A 22,561-nucleotide genomic window follows, 5' to 3' on the forward strand; every position below is an offset into this window, starting at 1 on the left:
GTTTCATTCTTAAATGATTACGTTGAACGACTTATCGTTTTGGAACATTCTTGTTATTCCCCCCCCCCCCAAAAAAAAATCAAGTAAGCTCCTATGCTCCCCCCCCCCCCCGGACTTCCAGAATGAAGGAAGGCATGCAATACAGAGTTGGTAACTAAAGGAATGACTTTGTTTCATACCTGACCTGACCTGCTCATTATGGCAATAGATGGCAACGAGGTTGATTTGATGCAAATGCACCAGCAGCAATGCTGTATCATAGGCATAGACAAACTCTGCCCTCCAGATGTTTTGAGACTACAAATCCCATCATCCCGGACCACTGGTCCTGTTAGCTAGGGATGATGGGAGTTGTAGTCCCAAAACATCTGGAGGGCTGAGTTTGCCTATGCCTGCTGTATTGGTTTAACCTGTATGGTTGCACCCTCTGACCTCACCATTTCCCCTTCTACCTCCTGGTAAGCAGCACCAAACATAGGTTAGCTGCCTGAGTCACTAATGCAATGGAGCTATAAATTAGATGAACATTTTGGATGTCTTGTGTGGCATTTCCAGTAGCGAGATGGAAGTATAAAAAACTGTTATTCAAGGCATTATTTCCAGATCAGTATCCCATTTTGGTTACTTGCAAGCAGAGAAAGATAAAGTGAAACAAGTTCAATGAAGCAGCAAGAACAATCACAGACAGAATAGAGGAGAGGTGGAAAAGGACTACGCCTCATTTGCGTAGTAAAAAGAGGAGTGTAGTTGTTGCTGCGTACTATGTTGACATAAAACATCACAGTTGGGAAAGGTTGGTAATGAAAGATAATGAAATTAAATATACCGATGCCTCTCACATCGACAGAAGACGTTTTGAAGCTGGTTTCGAAAGATCCCCCAACACTGAAGAGGGGGTATAGAATCAGGGCAAGAGGACCTAAGAGCACTTATCAGTCCCTTCGCTGGTGGAAGTTTCCATGGGGCTTTCCGTCAGTGCCGGAACAAGTCTATTTCACTTCAGACAGATCACACTGACACAACACTGTCCTCAGTAATAGCCTGAGAAGCCTCTCACAGCAGCCATTCTCCCCTCTCTCTTTCATTCACCACACGAAACAGAAAGCGGTTTAAAAACAACATTTACTGGAATAACAGTCACAACAGAAATGGGATGCCTCTGTCATGGGATTCACAGTCAGCCAATCGCATGAGAGCTACTGTCCGGCAGGGGGGACGGACACACCCGTGTTAAAGGTACGCAGTAATTTAACATAAGTAAACATTCCCATTTCAGGAAATTAAATCATCATCCTTAACGCCTTTCCCATCCTTTGCTACCTTAGGTTCTATAACTGGCCTGTAGATGCATGCAAGGAATTGAAAACGAGACTTTCTGCATTCAATTGTGTTCTGTCACTGAGCAATGGCTCTTCCCAGGCAATGTTGGGAGGCGAAATTGCCAAGGTCCACACTAAACAGGTGCATGCCTACTGACTGACTAGCAACATAGCTGCTGATTGCATCAATTCATGCCTGTGTGCACAAAATCTTCTTGCCTTACATATAAATTATTTTTATATGTCTCTGAAAAGTGACCAAAGAGGAACATTATTATTATTATTATTTTAAAGGGTCTTGCTCCTGGTAGAAACCATGTTGTCTGCCCTTAGCCCAGGGCAGGTTCATATGAGAAAAGGTGGGATTCCCCAAGACTGCTTGCTGCCCATGCCTTAGAGGCAATTAATATCAGAAGAATTTTACCAATATTGAATACACAATTTTGCTGCTAAGGCACAGATGTGTAACATGCTGAGAACAGCACATTAAAAATTCTCTCAGTTGTCTCAGCTAAAATGCAAAAATAGTACAGGGTTCTGCTTCTATAATTTGACACAATTAGGGAAAGAGGCACAGCAGGCAGAAGAACTCCTGTGTTTCCTAGAACCTAAATTTGGATTTTCTTTTCGTAGAACAATCTCGCGTTGAATGAAATGCTAAAAGATTCAAGGGATGGAGAATCACTTTGAAGTGTGAAGTTCATCCAAATAGTTTACAGTTTCTAATCACAGGCAACCTGTCTAATTGCTATTAAAGAAATACGGTAGGGGGTAATTGTGTGGATTAACTGTAGCAGCTATAAATAAACACTAACAATATTCTGTAATATCAGCTGGAAAAAAATGCCTGCCAGTGAGTCTGATGGTTATCTGGTTATAATAATGGAAATGGTCACCAAGAAAATTGGGTTTCTTTGGTGTGTCTTTTTCAAAAAACCCTGTTCTAAAAAATTAGGGTGCTTCCAGGCTGTTGCTCTTTTGGGGTGGAGTTGAATCACATATGGCCAAATTCAGGTTGCACAATTGTATTTGATGGGGAAGTCATGCGCTAGAAACCTGCTCCCTTCAAACAACAGACTTTTGCAGTAAGGGAAATGGGAAGATGTAGTGGAAACTCTGGGATAACACTTACTTTGACACAATGCTATCCTCCCCACAGACCAGAATGAATCCTTCTAAGCATCCAACAGTCTCGCTGCAAAAAAATTGCGTGAATGTTTCAATAAACAGGTTGTCTGCCCTAATTCTTTAATTCCTTTTCAAACGTGGCCTGTGCCCACATCCCTTTGAGACCCAGAGACTGGCAATAGGAGGGTGCATCATGCAAGGGTGCTCAGGAACAAGAAACTGGCTTGCGTCAGCTGAGACTGCATCTAGCCCAGCACTGTCAATTCTGACTGGGAGTGGCTCTTCAGGGTCTCCGGTAAATAGAGGTCGTTCCTGTCACCTGATCGTTTTAGCTGGAGTTGTCAAGAAGTGAAAGTGGGACTTTCTGCATTCAAAGCCATCCGAGCTATGGATCCCCCTCATGCAGAACACGATCATTCCTCTCTCAGCATTAAGTACAACACATAGAGGCTTTGTGAGCCTAAGAAAAACAGTGCGCACACAGCTATGATGGCATGAAGCCACATTAGAAATTCTGAAAACAGGGACCCCTTCTCAACCAAAGTAAGATACTTAGATGTATTAATACAACTTTGAATATCTGGTGACAGCAGGAACCGCTTCTGAACCAAAGCAAGGCACAGTATCTTTACAAGAGAGGAAGAAAGGGAGAAAACCAAAGCAACTTGGTCAAATCCTATGATATTTTTTTGACCATGACCCTGTGATCTGCAAAGTCTATCAGGTCCAGTAGCCTCAGGCACCACTGACAGCTAGGGTTCTCAAAAGTTGTTGCTTCTGCTGCTGCTGTTTTATTTTTATTTTATTTTATTTATTACTTATAGCCTGCCTATCTGGCCGGGCCTCCCCAGCCACTCTGGGCGGCTTCCAACAGGATATTAAAAACACAATAAAACATTAAGGACTGCATACAGCTTATGCATATTTAGTGTCTACATTGTTAATTGAAGGAGAATAAAAAATCTGATGAGGATGCCAAAAGGAGTTCACAACTAACCTGAAAAAGCCCCAAATGTCTTCTGCTATTTTTGAATTATCCCAACCTTGAGGAACGCATAGGAGCTGACTCCCCCTTCATGTTTTAATAGCAATGACTATAATTTTCTCTCTGTTTTTTTTTTTTAATGTCAAATTTTCAGTTCTGTTTATATTTACTGTTATGGTATATTGGAGCAAGGTTTCAAAGTTGTGGTCTGTGGACCACCAGTGGTTGGTAAGCTCATTCAAGTGGTCCATAGCATGTCTGGATTTGTGGTTGAAGACAGAGGGGATGGCATGTCCATTACATGAAACATATTAATTTTTAATTCTGTTTTATTGTGTCTTTCTTACATTGCGTTATTGTATTCTAATTTGATTTCTATGCAATTCTAAATTGTAATACAATAAAACACAGGAACTAAAAACGGTTAAAACACAATTAAAAATCGCCCCGCATCTAACACAGCACAATGGCTGCAAAATGCGGGGGGGGGGGGGGATTGTTTTACCAACACCTTCAACAATTTTCAAATGGTCCATGGGGACCACTGTAGTAGAAGTTTGGTGAATCTCCAGGTAGGAGGGGAGGTATCCCCTGTTGAAATCTTGGACTGTCCTCAAATGTACCACTGCTGCATTGCAGGTACATTTGAAATCAGCCCTTTGATTAGAACCTACTCCCTCCCTCCAATTTCTCATTATAATAGCAAAATTCAACTCAGCCAACTCACCCTTAACATAATATTGTCTACTCCAGGGGTCAGCAAACATTTTCAGCCGGGGGCCGAGCCACTGTCTCTCAGACCTTGTGGGGGGCGGACTATATTTTGGAGAAAAAATGAACGAATTCCTATGCCCCACAAATAACCCAGAGATGCATTTTAAATAAAGACACATTCTACTCATGTAAAAACACACTGATTCCCGGACCATTCGCAGGCTGGCTTTAAAAGGCCATTGGGCCGCATCCGGCCCTTGGGCCTTAGTTTGCCTACCCATGGACTCTTCAGAACCTCAGGCAGAGCCTCTTTTCCATCACTTTCTGCCTTACTGAGCTGCTGCTACTCATGCTGCTAGCGGTTTTCTTATGCTTTTCATGGGGGCCCTTCATCCTTTGCTTACAGGGCAGCTGGACACAATGCAAAATGGAGGCCCCAGCCGCTCACAATCTTAAATTCCAGAGCGTCCATCCAGTGTACTGGCTCAAAGCATCATGTTGCACCCCATTACTCAGAGCAAGGCCTGCAAGCATGAGCCAGAGGTTTTTCTCTCTGCAAGTATATTTGCACCTGTGCATATAAATAGTAAAGGTAAAGGGACCCCTGGCCGTGCATATAAATAGTCATATGCAAATTTGCACCAAGCACTTGTGTCCTAAGTCTTTAAAGCCTTTTAACCTAGCAACAACCTTCTACTTTGCAAACACACTCGCCTGCAATTAATTCTTCCACCACCCACCAGTCCTCTCCAGTGCAATCTGACACACATTTCCAAATGGTCCCACTTACACGCACAAAATAAGAAATCTCAGCTGTTTGCTGCAAAGCTGTTTGCCAAATACGGGGAGGTCATGTGGATGTAAAGGTTATGTATTTATATCTTCCGTTGCAATTTACGTTCCAGACAGAGATGTTTTCAGAGATTTTTCAAGGCTGAAATGTCCAGCAGATGAGGCTCATGTTAATGGTTGCATTTATTTTGGCGTTTATTATTCAAGAGATCTTCCTGTCTGCATGGCTGAATGTGGGAACATCTGATTTCCCACCATGTCAGCCAGTGCTTGAAAAATATTATAAGGGGGGCGGGGAAGGAGGAAAACACTGTACAATTTACAGCTATTGTGATGTGCAAAAGCATAACTCTCTAATGCTTTGAAAATTTTCAGGAACTCTTACTGTAACTTTGTGGCCTGACTACGTTGCACTTTCTAAAATGAGATGTCATGCTTTGCTTAACACTTTTGCTGTAACAATAAGGCAATCTGAACAGCTGCAAAATTAACCCTAAAATGCACTTACTGGCCTTAATTATGCTTTCAGGTTTATCACAAAGTGGCAAGCAGAGCAAATTCTTGGGTAGAAGTTGTCTGTGAGAGTCAATGCCTTTTGTGTGTGTTCTGGCTTCCTAAAATTGCCTCTTAAATTGGGCTGCAATAGTGCAGGATTTTTAATGTCAAACAGTATTTGCTTCTTGCACAGATTTATTGGGCAATGCTGTCATCTTTGTCATCTCATCCTGTAAAAAACAAGAAAGGAAACCTCCAATGAGAAGGGCTGCAGTAGAGCCAAGTCATGCCATGTCCTAGAGATGGTATACACATCAGTGGTACACTGATAGAGGATTCACCTACACTCCATTTCTAAATTCTCCTAATTTTTGCCACAAACGGACATGTGGGAAACTTGTGATAGAAATATTGCAACATTTGTGCATTTTAATGGCTCTTGCAGAGATACTGTGGATTTTATTGTAATACTGGGTCCAAATGGTCTAATTTCCCATAATAGTGCATAGGGTTATATCCTTAGTTAAAGGTAAAGGGACCCCTGACCATTAGGTCCAGTCGTGACTGACACTGGGGTTGTGGCATTCATCTTGCTTTATTGGCCGAGGGAGTCGGTGTACAGCTTCCAGATCATGTGGCCAGCATGACTAAGCCGCTTCTGGTGAACCAGAGCAGCGCACAGAAATGCCGTTTACCTTCCCACCAGAGAAGCACTTTGACGTGCTTTCGAACTGCTATGTTGGCAGGAGCAGGGACCGAGCAACAGGAGCTCACCCCGTCGCAGGGATTCGAACCGCCGACCTTCTGATCGTCAAGTCCTAGGCTCTGTGGTTTAACCCACAGCGCCACCCGCGTCCCTCAGCGCCACCTGTGTCCCTCCTTAGTTAGGAATGGCAATTTTCTACACTGCCATTTACAGTGCAATGTTATGCCTGTTTACGCAGATGTAAGTCCCACTGTATTCATTGGGGCCTATACTGTATAGGATTGCAGCTGTAATGTTATATGAACATCCCTCATTCTACAATAATAAATACAGTTGCTAGGGAGGAAGCTTCGCTGAACACAGTGGGATTTATTGTCCATGGGAAGGATGCATCTGTGACCTTCGTTTCTGTGGCTCAGATCCCATAACCACCAGAGTTATTTGCTCCTCAGTCAAACCCCACTTTAAATCTGATGGTTTGAATTTTGATCTAGATTCAAACCCCCGTTTCATCATGTTCATATTATATTTTATAATCAAAAAGCCTTCTCATCTGAACTACAACATGATGTTCCTTTTGCTTGCTGAAATGCTTGTAAGTTAGAGATTCCATCAAGTAGAAAGATTATTTGTACTGCAAAAGCTATTATTTTATATAGCAGTAGCAAAATGGCTAGATTAGAAATTGGAATGTCTCCTAAGCAACTACTGAATGGAGGTGTTTTGATTAATAGGAATGGTTAGAATAGTTAGGAAAGTTGCTTCTGAACTGTATTTTAATTTACAGATGATGTGATCAACACTATATGTGCCCACTTCTTTTTCAAAAGCATGCTAGCCAACCAAGACAATTTACTTAACATTGTTATTTCATCCCCCCCCCAAAAAAAAATTTTCCCCTCGGTGAAATGTTCTCCCCAATGAGATGTGCCAAGAACCATCATGAGCATCCCTTTGGCCCCAGGTAAAATCTTTTAACACCACTCAGTTGGCTGGAGTGTGGTGCTGATGACACCAAGGTTGCAGGTTCGATCCCCACATGGGACTGCATTGCAGGGGGTTGGACTAGATGATCCTTAGGGTCCCTTCCAACTCTACAATTCTATGACTCTATCATCACCCAAGCATTTCACAGATTAGGGTGATCTGTTGATGGCATGTTTTTGCTACAAACATTCCAGAAGTCTAGTCATGTGAAATGAGTCTTCTTCAAGGTTAAGTTCTCCAGGATAAGTGAAGGGCAAAAAGAATAAGGAACAAAGCTCCAGGAACCTGGGGAACTGTAGCATAACCTGCCCAAGCTGTAGCTGCGGTTATAATTTTTAAAAGCAACAGAAGAGCTGGAAAAAGAAGGACAAGGAGGCACCAGCACAGAGAGCTGAAAGAAGAGTCACGGGCCTGTCCTGTAATTTGCCAACCGGCCTGCTTAAAAAAGGAGAAAACTAACTATACTACCAGGCCTAAGTTCTACTGAAGGACTGAGCAGAAAGGAGCCACATGCAAGGCCTGAGGAGAACTCTAGCTTCTGGAGACAGCTTTTGGACCACAGGCTGCTGAACACTGAACTGGACCACTTTGCCTTTTGAAAGAGTTCCTTGCAGACATAGGGGTGCTTTGAGCAGGGCAGAGGATAAATTGCGTACCCTGCTTTCTTTTAACCCATATGTTCCCTATCCTTTGTACATCCTTTCAACCTACAAGTTCCTTTGCTCATCCATTTCTTTTTTAGAAGCTACCTAGCTCCTTATTAAATCCCATATGCCCAGCCGCATCACAAATTATTTGGCCTTCCAGACATTTTCTGACACGGCACAAAATGTGCCTAGCTGCATGTTAGAATAAACCCTGTGTCGACTGACTGATGATGATAAAAATAATAATTTAAAATGCAGCGTAGAAGGTGAGATGTGTGGAAGGTACAAAAATATGAGGGTTCATTCACTTCTTCCTCCACATTGAGCCACTTTAATTAAAGCCAACCAGGTTTTATAGGAACATTGATATATGCGTGGGTGTCCTTTCATAAAGAGGGAATCCAAAGGGCTGTGAGTCAGGCAGTCTGACTGTATGAAATGAGGAAGCTTTAATTATGACAGTGTTCAAATTAAAACTATAGAAAACGTGTCGATAAAACGCAACGGCTTAAAGTAATTGCTGGTTTTATATGGGATTCCCTTTAAAAACTGGCAAGTGGTTGGATGCAAAACTACATTCCAGTAAAGTATAAAGTATAAACTTAGTAAGTTGCATAAACAGAATCACATCTAGGGCACATCATGCAGCATGAAAAGGGAAGCCTGGGGATAAATCCTTTGGTCTCTTGATTGTTCTGTTTTTAGCAACTTCACAACCACATGCATCCTGCTCCCCATCACACAAATGCCACTGATAGCGCCACATTAAAGCTTTCATTCTATGCCTGGAATAATCATCAGCCAACATTTTATTCCTTAAAAAAACTTTTTTAACAAGCTGCTTTTTAAAAAACTTTCTGTTTTTGCTCTTTTAAAACTAGTAACAAACTATGGTAATTCAGATTTACTGAGATCGTGAATTGCTTTATTCCTTTAAAAAAAATAGCTTCTGTTCAAGAACATACTCTGGCACAACATGCAGATGTTTTGAACCAGGTTGATGATCAATAAAAATTGTGAATGAAATTGAAAAATAGCAAGCCAGCTAATACTATAGAATTATAGTATTCTATATATATAGTATATAGTATTCCAGTGTGGTGTAGTGGTTAAGAGCGGTAGTCTCGTAATCTGGGGTACCGGGTTCGCGTCTCCGCTCCTCCACATGCAGCTGCTGGGTGACCTTGGGCCAGTCACACTTCTCTGAAGTCTCTCAGCCCCACTCATCTCACAGAGTGTTTGTTGTGGGGGAGGAAGGGAAAGGAGAATGTTAGCCCCTTTGATACTCCTTAAAGGGAGTGAAAGGCGGGATATCAAATCCAAACTCTTCCAAACTCTTCTTCTTGCACAACAAGAGTTCTTCAGAATATTCTGACAGATGGATAGCTGCAGCGGTGCCAACTTGAAAAAAAATATTGGGGGGTGGGTAAGTACCGGTATTTTTTACTCATTTTTTTAAAAAGGTACTCCTTTAAGATTTTTATCTTTCCTTTTCTGCTTTGTTCTCGCTTTTGTTTTGCTCTGCTTTTTGTATGTTTTTTAATCCTCTACACTGGTTTATGAGAGGTTTGCATATATATGAAGGTGATGGGAAGGACCCTCTGCAAGAGGAGGAAAGACCTCTCAGGGTGGGGGGCTGGGAAAAGGAAGGGAAGTTCCCAGGTGAGAGCTGGTAGGGTTTATTTCCTTCTGTGTGGGGCAAATTAAGATCTACCTATGAGAGGACTTTGCATACTTCTCTCACTCTGTGTTTAGATTAGTTTGTTTTTTAATTGTATCGAACTATGAAAGGTCTAGGAGGGACGCGGGTGGCGCTGTGAGTTAAACCACAGAGCCTAGGGCTTGCTGATCAGAAGGTCGGAGGTTTGAATCCCCGCAACGGGGTCAAAGTGTAAGTATATAAATAGGTACCGCTCCGGCGGGAAGGTAAACGGCGTTTCCGTGCGCTGCTCTGGTTCACCAGAAGCAGCTTAGTCATGCTGGCTCCCTCGGCCAATAAAGCAAGATGAGCGCCACAACCCCAGAGTCGGCCACGACTGGACCTAATGGTCAGGGGCCCCTTTACCTTTTATGAAAGGTCTTGATAAAATCTTTATTTAAAGAAAGAGAATTGCACAACATGGCTGTGTAACAGGCTCTGCACTGCATGGTAACACCCAATACAGTATATCCTCCAAAGGTGTCTTGCGAGGGAAGCAGCTTTGGGGTGTGTGTGTGTCTGTGTGTGAGACTCTTGCATGAATGAATTGCTGCATACCCTTCTCTGGATCCAGCCATCCCCCCCCCCCCCCACTATCTAGGAAGAGATACTTCTGTGCAGAAGCAGATGGTTGTGGTGGTCTTCTCACAAGCATCTGGTGGAACAGAGTGCTGGACCAGATGAGCCTTTGGCCGGATCCAGCAGTGCTCTTCTTATGGCTCTGCTCATATCCAGTGAGAGCAGAGATGCTCATGGTCCTCAACACTGCAATGCTCATTGGAGCCCTGCTGACTGGGCTGGATTCATGGCACAGAGACCTCATATGGGGCCACCGCTTGCTACTCATTTACCTACAGCAGGCTTCCTCAACCTCCGCCCTCCAGATGTTTTGAGACTACAATTCCCATCATCCAACCACTGGTCCTGCTAGCTAGGGATCATGGGAGTTGTAGGCCAAAAGCACCTGGAGGGCTGAGATTGAGGAAGCCTGACCTACAGGTTGACCAGGGATAGTCCTTTCAACATAATTGGGACTTCTGAGTAAGTATGGAGAGGCTACATGAGCCAGACCCACCAATTTTCCAGGGACAGACCCAAATTTACAGAAGCCATCCCAGTTTCTGATTTGATCCAGGAATGTCCTGCTTTTCCTTAGAACGTCCCTCTTCCCATCAAAGAAATGTTGGAGAGTATGGAATTATGCGACCCCTGAGCCAAGGAGATAACCTTTAGAAGACATCTGAAGACACAGCCCTGTATAGTTTCATTGTGTTTTTATATATATTGGAAGCTGCCCATAGTGGCTGGGGCAACCCAATCAGATAGACGGGATATAAATAATAAAAATTATTATTATTATTATTATTATTGAATAGCATATATTTTTTTGAGAAATGTCGGAAGGTATGCATGAGCGAAATTATATGCACCCTTATTTATGTAATTCATTACATGCTGTCCTTTGGCAAAACAAACTCCCAAAACATTATGGGCCAGCTTGCAGGATGAAAAAAATAATAAATTAAAATGACAATGCGGTATTGTGCAACTGTACAAAATTGTGCAGCGCAAGATAAAAGATGAGGACAGATTATTAAAGGAACTAGTAAGCCTCACTGGAATCAATGGGATTCACTTCTCCGTAATAATTGGCAGCACAGGAGAGCAATTCTGGGGTGGGGTGAGGGGGGCGCATCCACCCTCATAGCAATCTTTACTCAGAAGTAAGTCCTATTGTGGTCGGTGGCGTTACTCCCAGGTAAGTGTGCACTGGCTCAGCCTCCGCGATCTGGTTTCAAGTGCCAATTAGAGAGGCGGTGGGTGGGAGGGAGAGGTCGCCTCTCGTGCCCCTCCGGCCCGCGGCAGCCCCTCCGGCCCCCCGATCCCTGGCTTCTCCCCCCCCCCCCGCAGCCCCGCCCCGGACTTCCTCGCGGGGAATCACCTCTTCGCTGGCTTCTCGGGCGGCTCCTCCCCTTCTCGCTGAACGCCGCACGTGGGGCTTGGCCGAGAGCCGGGCGAAGGAAGGGAAGGTGTGCGCTGCCGCCGGGGCTGCCGGGGCCGGTCTCTCCCGCGCTCGAGCAGCCGCCAGCGGGCACCTCCGGCCCCGGGATCCCGACCGGTCCAGGAGGGATGCTGATGTGCCTTTAGGAGCTGCAGCGGAGGAGGCGGCGGCGGCGGCAGCAGCAGCAGCAACCGGCTTGGGGGGGGGGGGGTGATGGCCACCCCTGTGGCGGCAGGTTTGCGGAGCAGCGCAGGGAGGGTTGCGGTGGAGCGCCGCGGAGGACTTTCCCCGAAGGGCGGCGGGGGTCGCCGCCTCGGAGAGCTCGCCTTCTCGCCTTGGCTCACGCCAGCGCCGCCCCTCCTCTCGGCTCGCCTCAGGGAAGACAGGTAAACCTGGTGGAAAGGGGGGGGGGGAGGGGTTCAAGTACAAAAGAGGGGAATCCTTTCAAGTTAAGGGATCCTAGGTAGGGAGCAAAGAGGGCGGCTCAGAGCCCCGGGAGAGCTACTGGAAGAAGCCTCCATGTGCAGGGGGAGTGTATCTTAATGATGTCAAGAGGGGAAGAGGACAATTGCCGAGATGTCTGCTGGTTAAGACTGGAGGCGTCGTGGATGGATGTCATGGATGCTTCAGTTGAGATTCCTGCATTGCAGGGGGGTTGGACTGGATGACCCTCGGGGTTCCTTCCTGCTCCACAATTCTGTGAATCTATGCTGGGTCATAGGGACGGTGGTCGGGCTGTGGGTTAAACCACAGAGCCTAGGACTTGCCAATCACAAGGTCGGCGGTTTGAATCCCCGTGACAGGGTGAGCTCCCATTGCTCTGTCCCTGCTCCTGCCAACCTAGCAGTTTGAAAGCACGTCAAAGTGCAAGTAGATAAATAGGTACCGCTCCAGCGGGAAGGTAAACGGCGTTTCCGTGCGCTGCTCTGGTTCGCCAGAAGGGGCTTAGTCATGCTGACCACATGACCCGGAAGCTGTACGCAACCCCAGAGTCGGCCACGACTGGACCTAATGGTCAGGGTCCCTTTACCTTTACTGTTTATGCTGGGTTATTAGATGAGCAGGTAGATTCTCAAGAGAAAACTCTCTCTGGCAAGCAGGGGAAAGTTCATTCGTTTTAGAGCAGGGGTGGACAACATGGTGGACAACTTCCAGTTTGGGCTACAGCTCTCCTAATCTCTGGCTATTGGCCATCCTGGTTGGATCTGCTGGTAGTCATTCCGGCATCATCTGCAAGGCCACAGCACCCCTCACCTTTTTTTTTTAGGGCCTCCCTCATCCTTATTCATCCCCCCCCCCCAGCAAGAATCAGAGCTTGCAAGCCTTCCCTTCTGAACAGGTGATCTCCCCTTAGGCTTCTGTGGGCCAAAGAATCTCTGGCAGGGGCCCTGTCTGAACTAGGTGAAACTCAAGGCAAAGAACTTGGGTGCCTTTGAACAATTGGGGGAAGGTTGACATCAGCACAGAACTGCTAGAAATTTTTCGGAGGCCTGTGTAATTATATATTGGATTCGATTTTGGAAGTAAAATTGGGTTGAAGGTATGTGGTAGAAAATCCCATCAAACTGTCACTTTGCATGGATTTTTAAAAGTTACTATTTCAGTGGGTTTTGTGATTGGCATTCTTTTATGTTAATAACATTTTCCACACTCAAGGGTGGGGCACTCTATTGCTAAATTTTACCTGGGGAATAGAGAGTACTGGGTTCTGTTTACCATGACAAAAGAGCTTTCTGACAAGGAGCCAAGTGACAAGGATAATTTTCTGAAAGTGAATTGAGGCATCATTGTTTCATGTTCACTTTTGTCATGCTTAATGAGACTGGGGCTGCTTCCAGACCACCTGATTTGTTTGCACTGAACTTCTTGGGGAGATCAGGTGATAATTGCTACCTATGGAGCATTCATTCTGATATGTGTGTGGGGAGATTAGACGATATTCCATCAAGCAGCTTGTGTTATTCCACTTTACAGGGCTTTTCCCATATTGCAAAATAAGGCATAAGGCATTTCCTTATTGCAAAAAGTCTGACTTGTGTGTTGTGGAGGGAGAATGGTTGTGCATGTTGTGTTGGTTCAGGGAGAAAACAATACTGTACATACCCCAGGCCTTCAAACAAAACCTTGCTTTATTATAACATAACTAGACTGAGGGAAAATCTCCACCCAGCAGCTAGAATGGGGCAAAAACTACAGGAGGCCAACTGGCCCAAAAAGACCAACCGAACCCATCAGCATACACAACAGTAGATGAGTTTCAAATTAATTTTAACTTTGCAACCTGAATTTATTGGTATGTGATTGGATCCCCCCTGAAAAAGTGGCAGTCTGAAAACACCCAGGTTCTTCCAGTAGCATTCTCTTTAGACTTGCATTTTGACTGTTTAAATTAGATGGGTTATACAGACTTATTTGTATATGGAGACATTTGTGTATTTGACATTTGAGATTTCTCGCAATCAATCAGTATATAAATTCTATGTTTTTTATTTATTTATCGAGGCTGTATTGTAGTAAAGTAGTCAGATGGATTTATAATTACGTACATGTAAAAAGGCAGAATAAATTATTCTGTTGAATTTTCACTGTCTGCTTATTTATGAAATTAATAAATGCAGAAACTTTCCTTATGGGCCATAAATCTTCCAGATGCCTAGCAGGTAAAGAGCAGCAGGAAAGTTAAAGAGTAACTTTAAAGCAGAATCGTCAGTATTTATGGTGCTGATGGTAATGGGTAATCAGCACAACTGCGTGTTTTTATTGTTCTAAAAGCTTTAATGGAAAAAGATCTTAAACAATGCATTTGAGATTACCTGAAATGCCACTCCTGATCCCTGCCAGGGACAGTTCAAGACATTTTGTGATGGGAAACATAACATTTGAATGGTGCCAAAATTTGCTGACCATCAATGGGAGTCCCTTGTATTATTTGCCTCCTGAACTAGCTCTCTTATACTGGTTCATACTAGGGCTAGCCCTGGATTGTGTTCATATTCATTTGAATTTAAATGGGATTTACCCAAAGTAAGTATGCAAGCCTAAAGTTGCCCTTTTATGCAGTCATATTTTGGAATGAGCCCCATTGAACATGGTGGATCTCACTTCAAGAGATCAGTGGCGTAGCGTGGGTTGTCAGCACCCGGGGCAAGGCAAGTAATTTGCACCCCCTAACCTGGGGCAAGGCAAGTAATTTGCGCCCCCCCCCCCCCGCTGCACTGTCCCTCCCCCAGATAGTCCCTTGCTCTCTCTCCGCACCGCAAGCCTGGCACCCTCCCCTCCACAGTGGGCGGCGACCCGGCAGCTCGGATCGGATTCGCACAGCCAGCACTGCAGTGAGAGAGAGTGAATGAGCCAGGTAGGGGCAGAGAGCTGCGAGTGTGAGCGCCCCCCCCAGATGTTGCGCCCGGTGCGGCCGCCCCCCCTGCACCCCCCACGCTACGCCACTGCAAGAGATCAAGCAGAATGTTTGTGATCCTCATAAGTTAACGATTAACTATGGTTGGTTTCACTTGAACTTTTTACAATATAATTCCTTGTAAGGATTAAGACTGTAACTTCAAGCTTACCCAAACCAGAAGACATCACTGGAAATTGTTCTATGGTGCTTAAGATTTTTGTCTCACCCTTGAACCTGCATTATTTCGACTTTGAATTGGCTAAGTCATTAATGAGAAATGGTGGCCAACGATAGCCAATGTTCTAGCACTGTTTTTGTCACAGAAGCAATTACTGTTTCCTTTATAGAAAGTTATTTCCCAGAATCTATGAGATATTTTAGCGGATCAGGTTTTGGGAGTGACTGTGCAAGCTTTGAAAGTGCACAGAACTCTTCATCGGGCAGAACTGAGCAGCAACTGCCTAGTTATGTTATTTGCTTACTTATTTAATTTCATTCCATTTATGAATAACTTCCCATGAAACATCTCAAAGTAATTAATAATTTAAAAATCATAAAATCATCAGCAGTAAAAACATGTAAAAACAAGTTTATATCCAATCTAGGATACACTTAAGATAGACTTAAAAGGATTGCTGGAAGAGAAAGGGTGTTCAGTAGCCCCTGAAAAGACAATAGAACTGGTGCTTATTGAATTCATAGATTCATAGAACTGTAGATTTGGAAGGGACCACGAGGGTCATCTAGTCCATCCCCCTGCAGTTCAGGAATCTTTTGCGCAACATGGGGCTCAGACCCATGACCTTGAGATTCAGAGTCTTGCTACCTTTAAAGTCTGCCTAATGAAATCTCTGTGTCTTTCAGCTTTACATTTTTCCCTTCACAAACATTTTTCATTTATTGTATTTTTTGCATTTTAGTTTGGAATTAGAGAATTGTTTTGTATGAACTATATATTATTATCTCTCAACGTAGGGGGAAAAAGACAGAACTTGATGTACTAGAAATCCCATCCATACCAAATCCCTTCCCAGAGCTTTGCTGCTCTCCGTTTACATCTGTTTTGTCAGCCAGCCTGTTGCCTAAGGCAAATCCCAGGATAAAACAGGTAAGCCTTACTCAATTCTGACAGTTAAAGTGCGAAAGAAAATGATGTTTCCCCCCTCAAATTGTTGAGAAAACTACTCCAGTACATAAAACTGAACACATTCAAAATATTGAATGATTTTGTTTTGCTTTTGCAGTTAGCACAGTAAATGTTTTCTTGTTTGTTCACTGCCGCACGCTTCCAGTGTAGTAGTAGTACAGTGGTACCTTGGGTTTAGTACTTAATTCGTTCCAGAGGTCTGTACTTAACCTGAAACTGTTCTTAACCTGAAGCACCACTTTAGCTAATGGGGCCTCCTGCTGCCGCCGCGCCTCTAGAGCACAATTTCTGTTCTCATCCTGAAGCAAAGTTATTAACCTGAAGCACTATTTCTGGGTTAGTGGAGTCTGTAACCTGAAGCATATGTAACCTGAAGCGTATGTAACCCGAGGTACCACTGTAGTAGTAATAATAATATCTATTCTGTTTGAATGTGAGTTTCACTGAATTTGATGTTAGACTCATTTGCTTCCTTCTGCCTATACAAATCTCCCATGTCATAGGCCAGGGTTGGGACTCTGTTATCTCTCCAGATGCTGTTGACTCCAGCTCCCATCAGCACAGCCAATGGCCATGGATGATGGGAGTTGTAGTCTGTAGCAACATGTAGAGGCCTGCTGGTTCCCCTTCCCAAATATAGACTGTTAGATTCTGACACCTTCAACACTCTTCTTAATCATATCTTCATTCAGTAAAGCTTTGTGATCGCCCAGGGAAATAAGGAGGCGAGAAATAAGCTTGGGTGAACTGGGCTACTTTTATTAATTTAATGATAGCAGATCTGAAGTAGGGAACCATCATCTAGGATACTGATTAGGTCTGGTTTTCAACATCATGCTATACCTATATATCATGACGTCTGAAATAAGGATGGAACTATGTAGAGGCGAACAGGGTGATGTCTTGGCGACTGCCACTACTTAGGGGTAAAAAAAAACACGGATCCATTTCCACTTACTTTTAACCTATTGTTACAACTGTTGCAACAGGGGCAGCAGGAATCATGAGAGAAGCAATGACCAGTTTTCCCCACATCATGGTTTTGTACATAGCACACCCATACGTTGTGATCTGTGATATATTGCCATGCTGAATATTATGAAACTGTTACCATGATGTCCTGCCCAGAGGCCAGGGAATCCAGATGATCACAGAGCCAAGGGAGAGCAGGAAGCAGCAAGACAGGGCCAAGAACTACAGGCATTGTTACCAGCATCTGACTGCAGTTGGAAGCTCTGCTTCAGAAGACTGAAGCCAGCTGGTTCTCATCAGCACCTCCTCCACTGTGTCCTTAATGGCTGATCAGCTGCAGGTGGAGTCACTCTGCCTTCTCCCCCTTCAGGCTGCTGTTCAGCAGGCGAAGCTGACTCCTGGCTCATAACAGGGAAAAACTATTGCCATAATCCAGGCATAGGCAAACTCGCCCCTCCAGATGTTTTGGGACTACAACTCCCATCACTCCTAGCTAACAGGACCAGTGGTCAGGGATGATGGGAGTTGTAGTCCCAAAACATCTGGAGGGCTGAGTTTGCCTGTGCCTGCCATAATTGTTGCTGTTACGGTAACAATGTAAGTTAGCCCTCAGTTCTGATTTTATTATAACTAAACAATTCTTAGGGGAAACTGGTATTTGAAACCCTATTGCAGCAGCATGGCTCTTTCTTATTTGTCATCCTTTTTGTAAATTGATTTACCTTTTCCTCATAAGGAAGGTAGCATAGCCTCTCAGTTATTTTAGTTTCCCCTCTCGGTGCCTTTTCCAACTTTTGGGGACAGGACAAGCAGAACTGTAAAGGAGATTCCAAATGTGGCTACATCATAGGTTTGTTTAACAAAAATATTATCTGCTATCTGGTTTACTGTCTCTCCGCTAATAATCCTTAGCGTGGAATTTGCTATTTTTGCAGCTGCTGCACATGGAATTACTTCTTTCCTGACTTAGCTACCACAGCCCCTTTCTGATTGCCTCAATTTGCATCCCTTTATACTTAATTAAACTGAACCTCATTTGCTATTTAATTGGCCATTCACCCATTTTGGAGAGAAGCTTTTGAATCTCTTTGCAACCCCCTTTTGCTTTTACCGCCCTGAGTTATTTGGTGTTGCCAGCAAACTGCTCGCTCCTTCCAGGTCAATTAAGAACAAGTTAAAATGCACGGGTCCCAATGCAAAACCTTGGATCTGCTTCCCAAAGTTGGTTCTACTCTTTGCTTCCTGATCTTAAACCAGCAACTAGCCTACAGAAGACCTGTCCTCTTGTCCCATGACTGATAAAGTTAATTCAAGTTAATTGTGAAAAAACCATTGGAAGCCCAGGTATATAATGTTTACATCCACATGCTTGCTGACACTGCTGAGATAGAATGTGCTTTCAGCTACCCTCTCATTGACTTGGTAAGTACAGTTTTGTTTACAACAAAAAAGAACATACCACACATGCTTTGAAACAGTGGGTTGTGGAAACAGCCAGAGGGGACCCTGTCGCAAGCGGTGCCCTGGATCAGATTCGAGCTAGAAGTTCTGTTGAACTCACTGGGAACAGTGATGACTGTGAGATCAAATTCAATGTATACAAGTGGAAAGTTGCCTAGAAAGTCCAGCTTGGTTACATTTGATTGCGAAAGCAAAAACTTCTCAAAAAATGAAGGGATTAGATAAAAGCAGGTCAAATGCTTCCAGAGTCCTTGAAGGTGCAAAGTGTGACTTGGTGAGAGTTGGGAGAGTTTTCTTAAAACAAAATCTCATACTGTTGGAAGGTATACAAAATGTGAAGGCTAGTGTACAGTTGTTGATGAAGTCTTTTGTGAGGGATCTCCATCTAGCTTGCCTTTCTGTGGATTGTTTCTCAGTCTCTTTACTGAGGCTTACTCTCAGGTAATGGACGATTCTTTGCACATTTATTTAGAAGTAAATCCCACGGAATGAAGTAGAACTTCTTAGTAAGCGTGCCTAGAATTGCAGTACATAGGAATTAGTGAGTCTACATTAGAGTCTTAAGGGAGGATTGGCCGGGGGGGGGGGAGCGGGGAAGCGGGGAGAACATTCTCCTGAGCAAGCAGAAATCTTTTTCCTGATGGAACATTCCCGCGTTGGATAAAACTCTGTGGGCGAAGTCCAAACTTCTGGCAGGCAGCAGGAAGGCTTAAAAGAGCAGTGAAGCGGCTGCCATATTTAATAGCCTTAGGCCTGGGTAAAGAGAAATATTTTTGCTTGGCGCCTAAAGACATGTAGTGATGGCACCAGGCAAGCCTCTTTGGGGAGAGCATTCCACAATCGGCATGGAGGACATAGAGAAGGGTCTCGGATGACAAGCGCAAGGTCCGGGTCAGTTTTAATGGGGAGAGGTGATTCTTAAGGTATTGTTGTGAGTTGGGGGGGGGGAGTTAAGTCTAGATATCATCTTTGGGATCTTGCCTATGATTTTATAACTCCAGGATTATATTCCCTCAAAGAAAAAGCTGCCAAAATGCTCAGACCTGTCAGCCAAGTATGCTGTGTTTGTCATGTTGAGTCATAGAAACTTATGAAGACTTGGGGGACGGGACATGATGTCATTGGAGACTTTAATAACAATAGGGCTGGCGGTCAGTGTGGTATCTGGGAGCTGGAAGAGACACAGACCCCTGGCTTGCTCTTTGTGCAGAAACCAAACCTATGGCTTGGAAAGGGCCCCTGAGGGAACAAGATCTGTGGGGAGTGTTAATGCTGTGAGCCATTTATCACAAAGGCACCGCAGCCATGACCTTCCTTCCAGGGAGACCCAGCCCAAGGAATGTGCGGAGACCCTTGGGAACTCTCACCGCTCGGGGATTGGGGCCTGCACAGCCGTATTTCAATATGCCTCTATTTTCAGCGGCACGTTGGTTGCTTTGGGACACAATGAATTAAAATAAATCAGCGGGGGCGGGGTGGGTTGAATAGAAGGTAAATGTGCAGCTGAAGGATGAATCTTGCTTTGGTCAAAGATAAGCTAGCTGTGACTTCCCCACAATAAACAGTTCAAGGCAAAGTGGGCTACCTTGGAACACGATTGCAAGTGCCAAAACAAAACTCAAGGGTATTTAAAACCAGGAACATTTTCTTCTGCGGAAACATTTCTCTGCATGTTTATCTCACTCTTAGTTGTTCATAATTTGTAGATAATTTCATCGCAATAGACCAAATAAACCCCATGGTTTATTTTAGAAAAACTGTTGACTGAACCTCGGTGCTGACTAATGCTAGAATGTAGCCAAATACTGGGAACTTTGAAAGAATGTATGGTACAGGACATTTTTTTTGATACAGATTGTTGCTCTCTGCCCTCACCCACCCCAACCCTTCAGTGTGAAGTCTGGAACTCATGGCAAGTACAGTGGTACCTCAGGTTAAGTACTTAATTCGTTCCGGAGGTCCGTTCTTAACCTGAAATTGTGCTTAACCTGAAGCACCACTGTAGCTAATGGGGCCTCCTGCTGCTGTCGCACCGCTGGAGCACGATTTCTGTTCTCATCCTGAAGCAAAGTTCTTAACCCGGGGTACTATTTCTGGGTTAGCGGAGTCTGTAACCTGAAGCGTATGTAACCTGAAGCGTAACCTGAGGTACACTGTATAATATTTGACTTGAGGTAAGAAGAACAGAAGGGACGCGGGTGGCGCTGTGGGTAAAACCTCAGCGCCTAGGACTTGCTGATCGTATGGTCGGCGGTTCAAATCCCCACGGCGGGGTGAGCTCCCGTCGTTCGGTCCCAGCTCCTGCCCACCTAGCAGTTTGAAAGCACTCTTAAGTGCAAGTAGATAAATAGGGACTGCTTTATAGCAGGAAGGTAAACGGCGTTTCCGTGTGCTGTGCTGGTGCTGGCTCGCCAGCTGCAGCTTCATCACGTTGGCCACGTGACCCAGAAGTGTCTTCGGATGGTGCCGGCTCACGGCCTCTAGAGCGAGATGAGCACGCAACCCCAGAGTCGGACACGACTGGCCCGTACGGGCAGGGGTACCTTTACCGTTACCTTTTTAAAAGAAGAACAGAATTGTCTCATGATTATCTTAGTCCTGGGTTGACAATGCTACCCATGTTTCTTTTGCATAATGGCAGGCAAGCCTCAAGAAGGATTTAAAACAACAACATGGGGGCAGGGACATGTAGGAGAGGGTTGCAACTCAACTGCGTTGCATGAAGTTTCTAAGTTTAATCTCCAGGTAGGACTAGCTCTGCTGTACATCGGGAAGGGCTGTGTGGAGAGAGTCTCTTCCTTTAAATTCCTAGGAGTTTATCTCAGTGAAGACCTTACTTGGAAAATCAATACAACCCAGGTGGTTAAGAAAGCCCAACAGAGACTCCATTTCCTCAGAGTATTGCAAAAGAACGATGTCAATCAACATTTGATGATCTCCTTCTACTGGTCCACAATAGAAAGTGTCCTTTCATACTGCATCACGGTGTGGTACGCTGGTTTGACATCAACTGATAGGAAGTGCCTACAGAGGGTGGTGAATACAGCACAAGATATTATGGGCTGTCCCGTGAATCCACTGGATGACATTGCGGAAGAACATTGCCTCAGCAGAGTGAGGAAATTTCTCAGGGATGATTCATACACTGGCTGGCACTTTCTTGATCTCCTGCCCTCAGGCAGAAGATATAGAAGCATGATTAGTCGCACCAACAGGGTAAAGAACAGCTTCTATCCGTGGGCTGTTAGGCTACTGAATGAAAAGATAACAACAGGGCAACTGACTTTTGGGTTTGGTGTGTGTGTGTCAGTAAACGAGGGGAATTAAGACTAAGAGAGCTGAGTGGGGGGTGCTCGTGTAATCTCACTGTATACAAGTTGTACAAGTGACAATAAAGTATAAAAGATGGCCGGGGGGGGGGGGGAATCCTGCCTGAAACCCCCGAGAGCTGCTGCCAATCAGTGTAGACAATACTAAGCTAGAAGAATCAATGGCATGGATCTGTAAAAGGCAGGTTCCTATGTGGGATTTTGGATCAGGTCATCTTTATGTGGGAACCACTATGGGATAGCTAGAATAGGTGGGTCCTGCAACAAAATGTTGCAGTGTGGAATGCTCCTGTTCAGGGTTCCGGCCATTCAGCCATGTGATCTCACTCAGCATTCTGAGCATGCTCAGTCCCCCATTGGGCTGTTCTTGGGTTCTTCCCCCCTTAGGTTTTCATAAAGTAGGGTGAGCAGGAACATCACATAGAGCTGCTGTTGTAAGGACAAGTTCCAAGGGACCTTGCATGCATTGGGTTGATTACAAAGATTGGCTGGAACTTCTGTGTAGCCTGCCATTATGTTTCGCATTTGCACGGGAATTGATAAAACTATAAGGGATGGTGGAACGCAAAACTTAAATAGTCATAGAAGAGCATTGCTGCCTAATGTCTCTGCAAAATACAACACAACAGATTTTTCTGAAATGTTCCAGATCCTCTGGAGGTTTCTCATATTGATACATACATAGTCTCTCATTTCTCTCTCTCTCTCTCTTTTAATTGGAAAGCAAACATAACAAGATCCCAGAGTTCATTGTCCCAGCTGAAAGGCTACTTTTCTAGTG

General features: G+C 44.5%; 1 protein-coding gene across 2 annotated transcripts in view; it reads left to right on the forward strand.

The window, feature by feature from the left end:
* The first annotated feature begins 11,459 nt into the window (after positions 1 to 11,459).
* GRB14 (growth factor receptor bound protein 14) overlaps positions 11,460 to 22,561 on the forward strand; it is a 46,179-nt gene continuing 35,077 nt past the window's right edge. For both annotated transcript variants that reach the window (XM_083410023.1, XM_083410024.1), the window contains exons 1-2: positions 11,460 to 11,860; positions 15,847 to 15,979. In XM_083410023.1, the coding sequence (XP_083266149.1) occupies positions 11,688 to 11,860; positions 15,847 to 15,979 (306 nt within the window). In that variant the 5' untranslated portion in view covers positions 11,460 to 11,687. The remainder of the gene's footprint in view (positions 11,861 to 15,846; positions 15,980 to 22,561) is intronic.

This window comes from Podarcis tiliguerta (assembly GCF_965153285.1).
Source record: "Podarcis tiliguerta genome assembly, chromosome: 1".
Classification (NCBI taxonomy): Eukaryota; Metazoa; Chordata; class Lepidosauria; order Squamata; family Lacertidae; genus Podarcis; species Podarcis tiliguerta.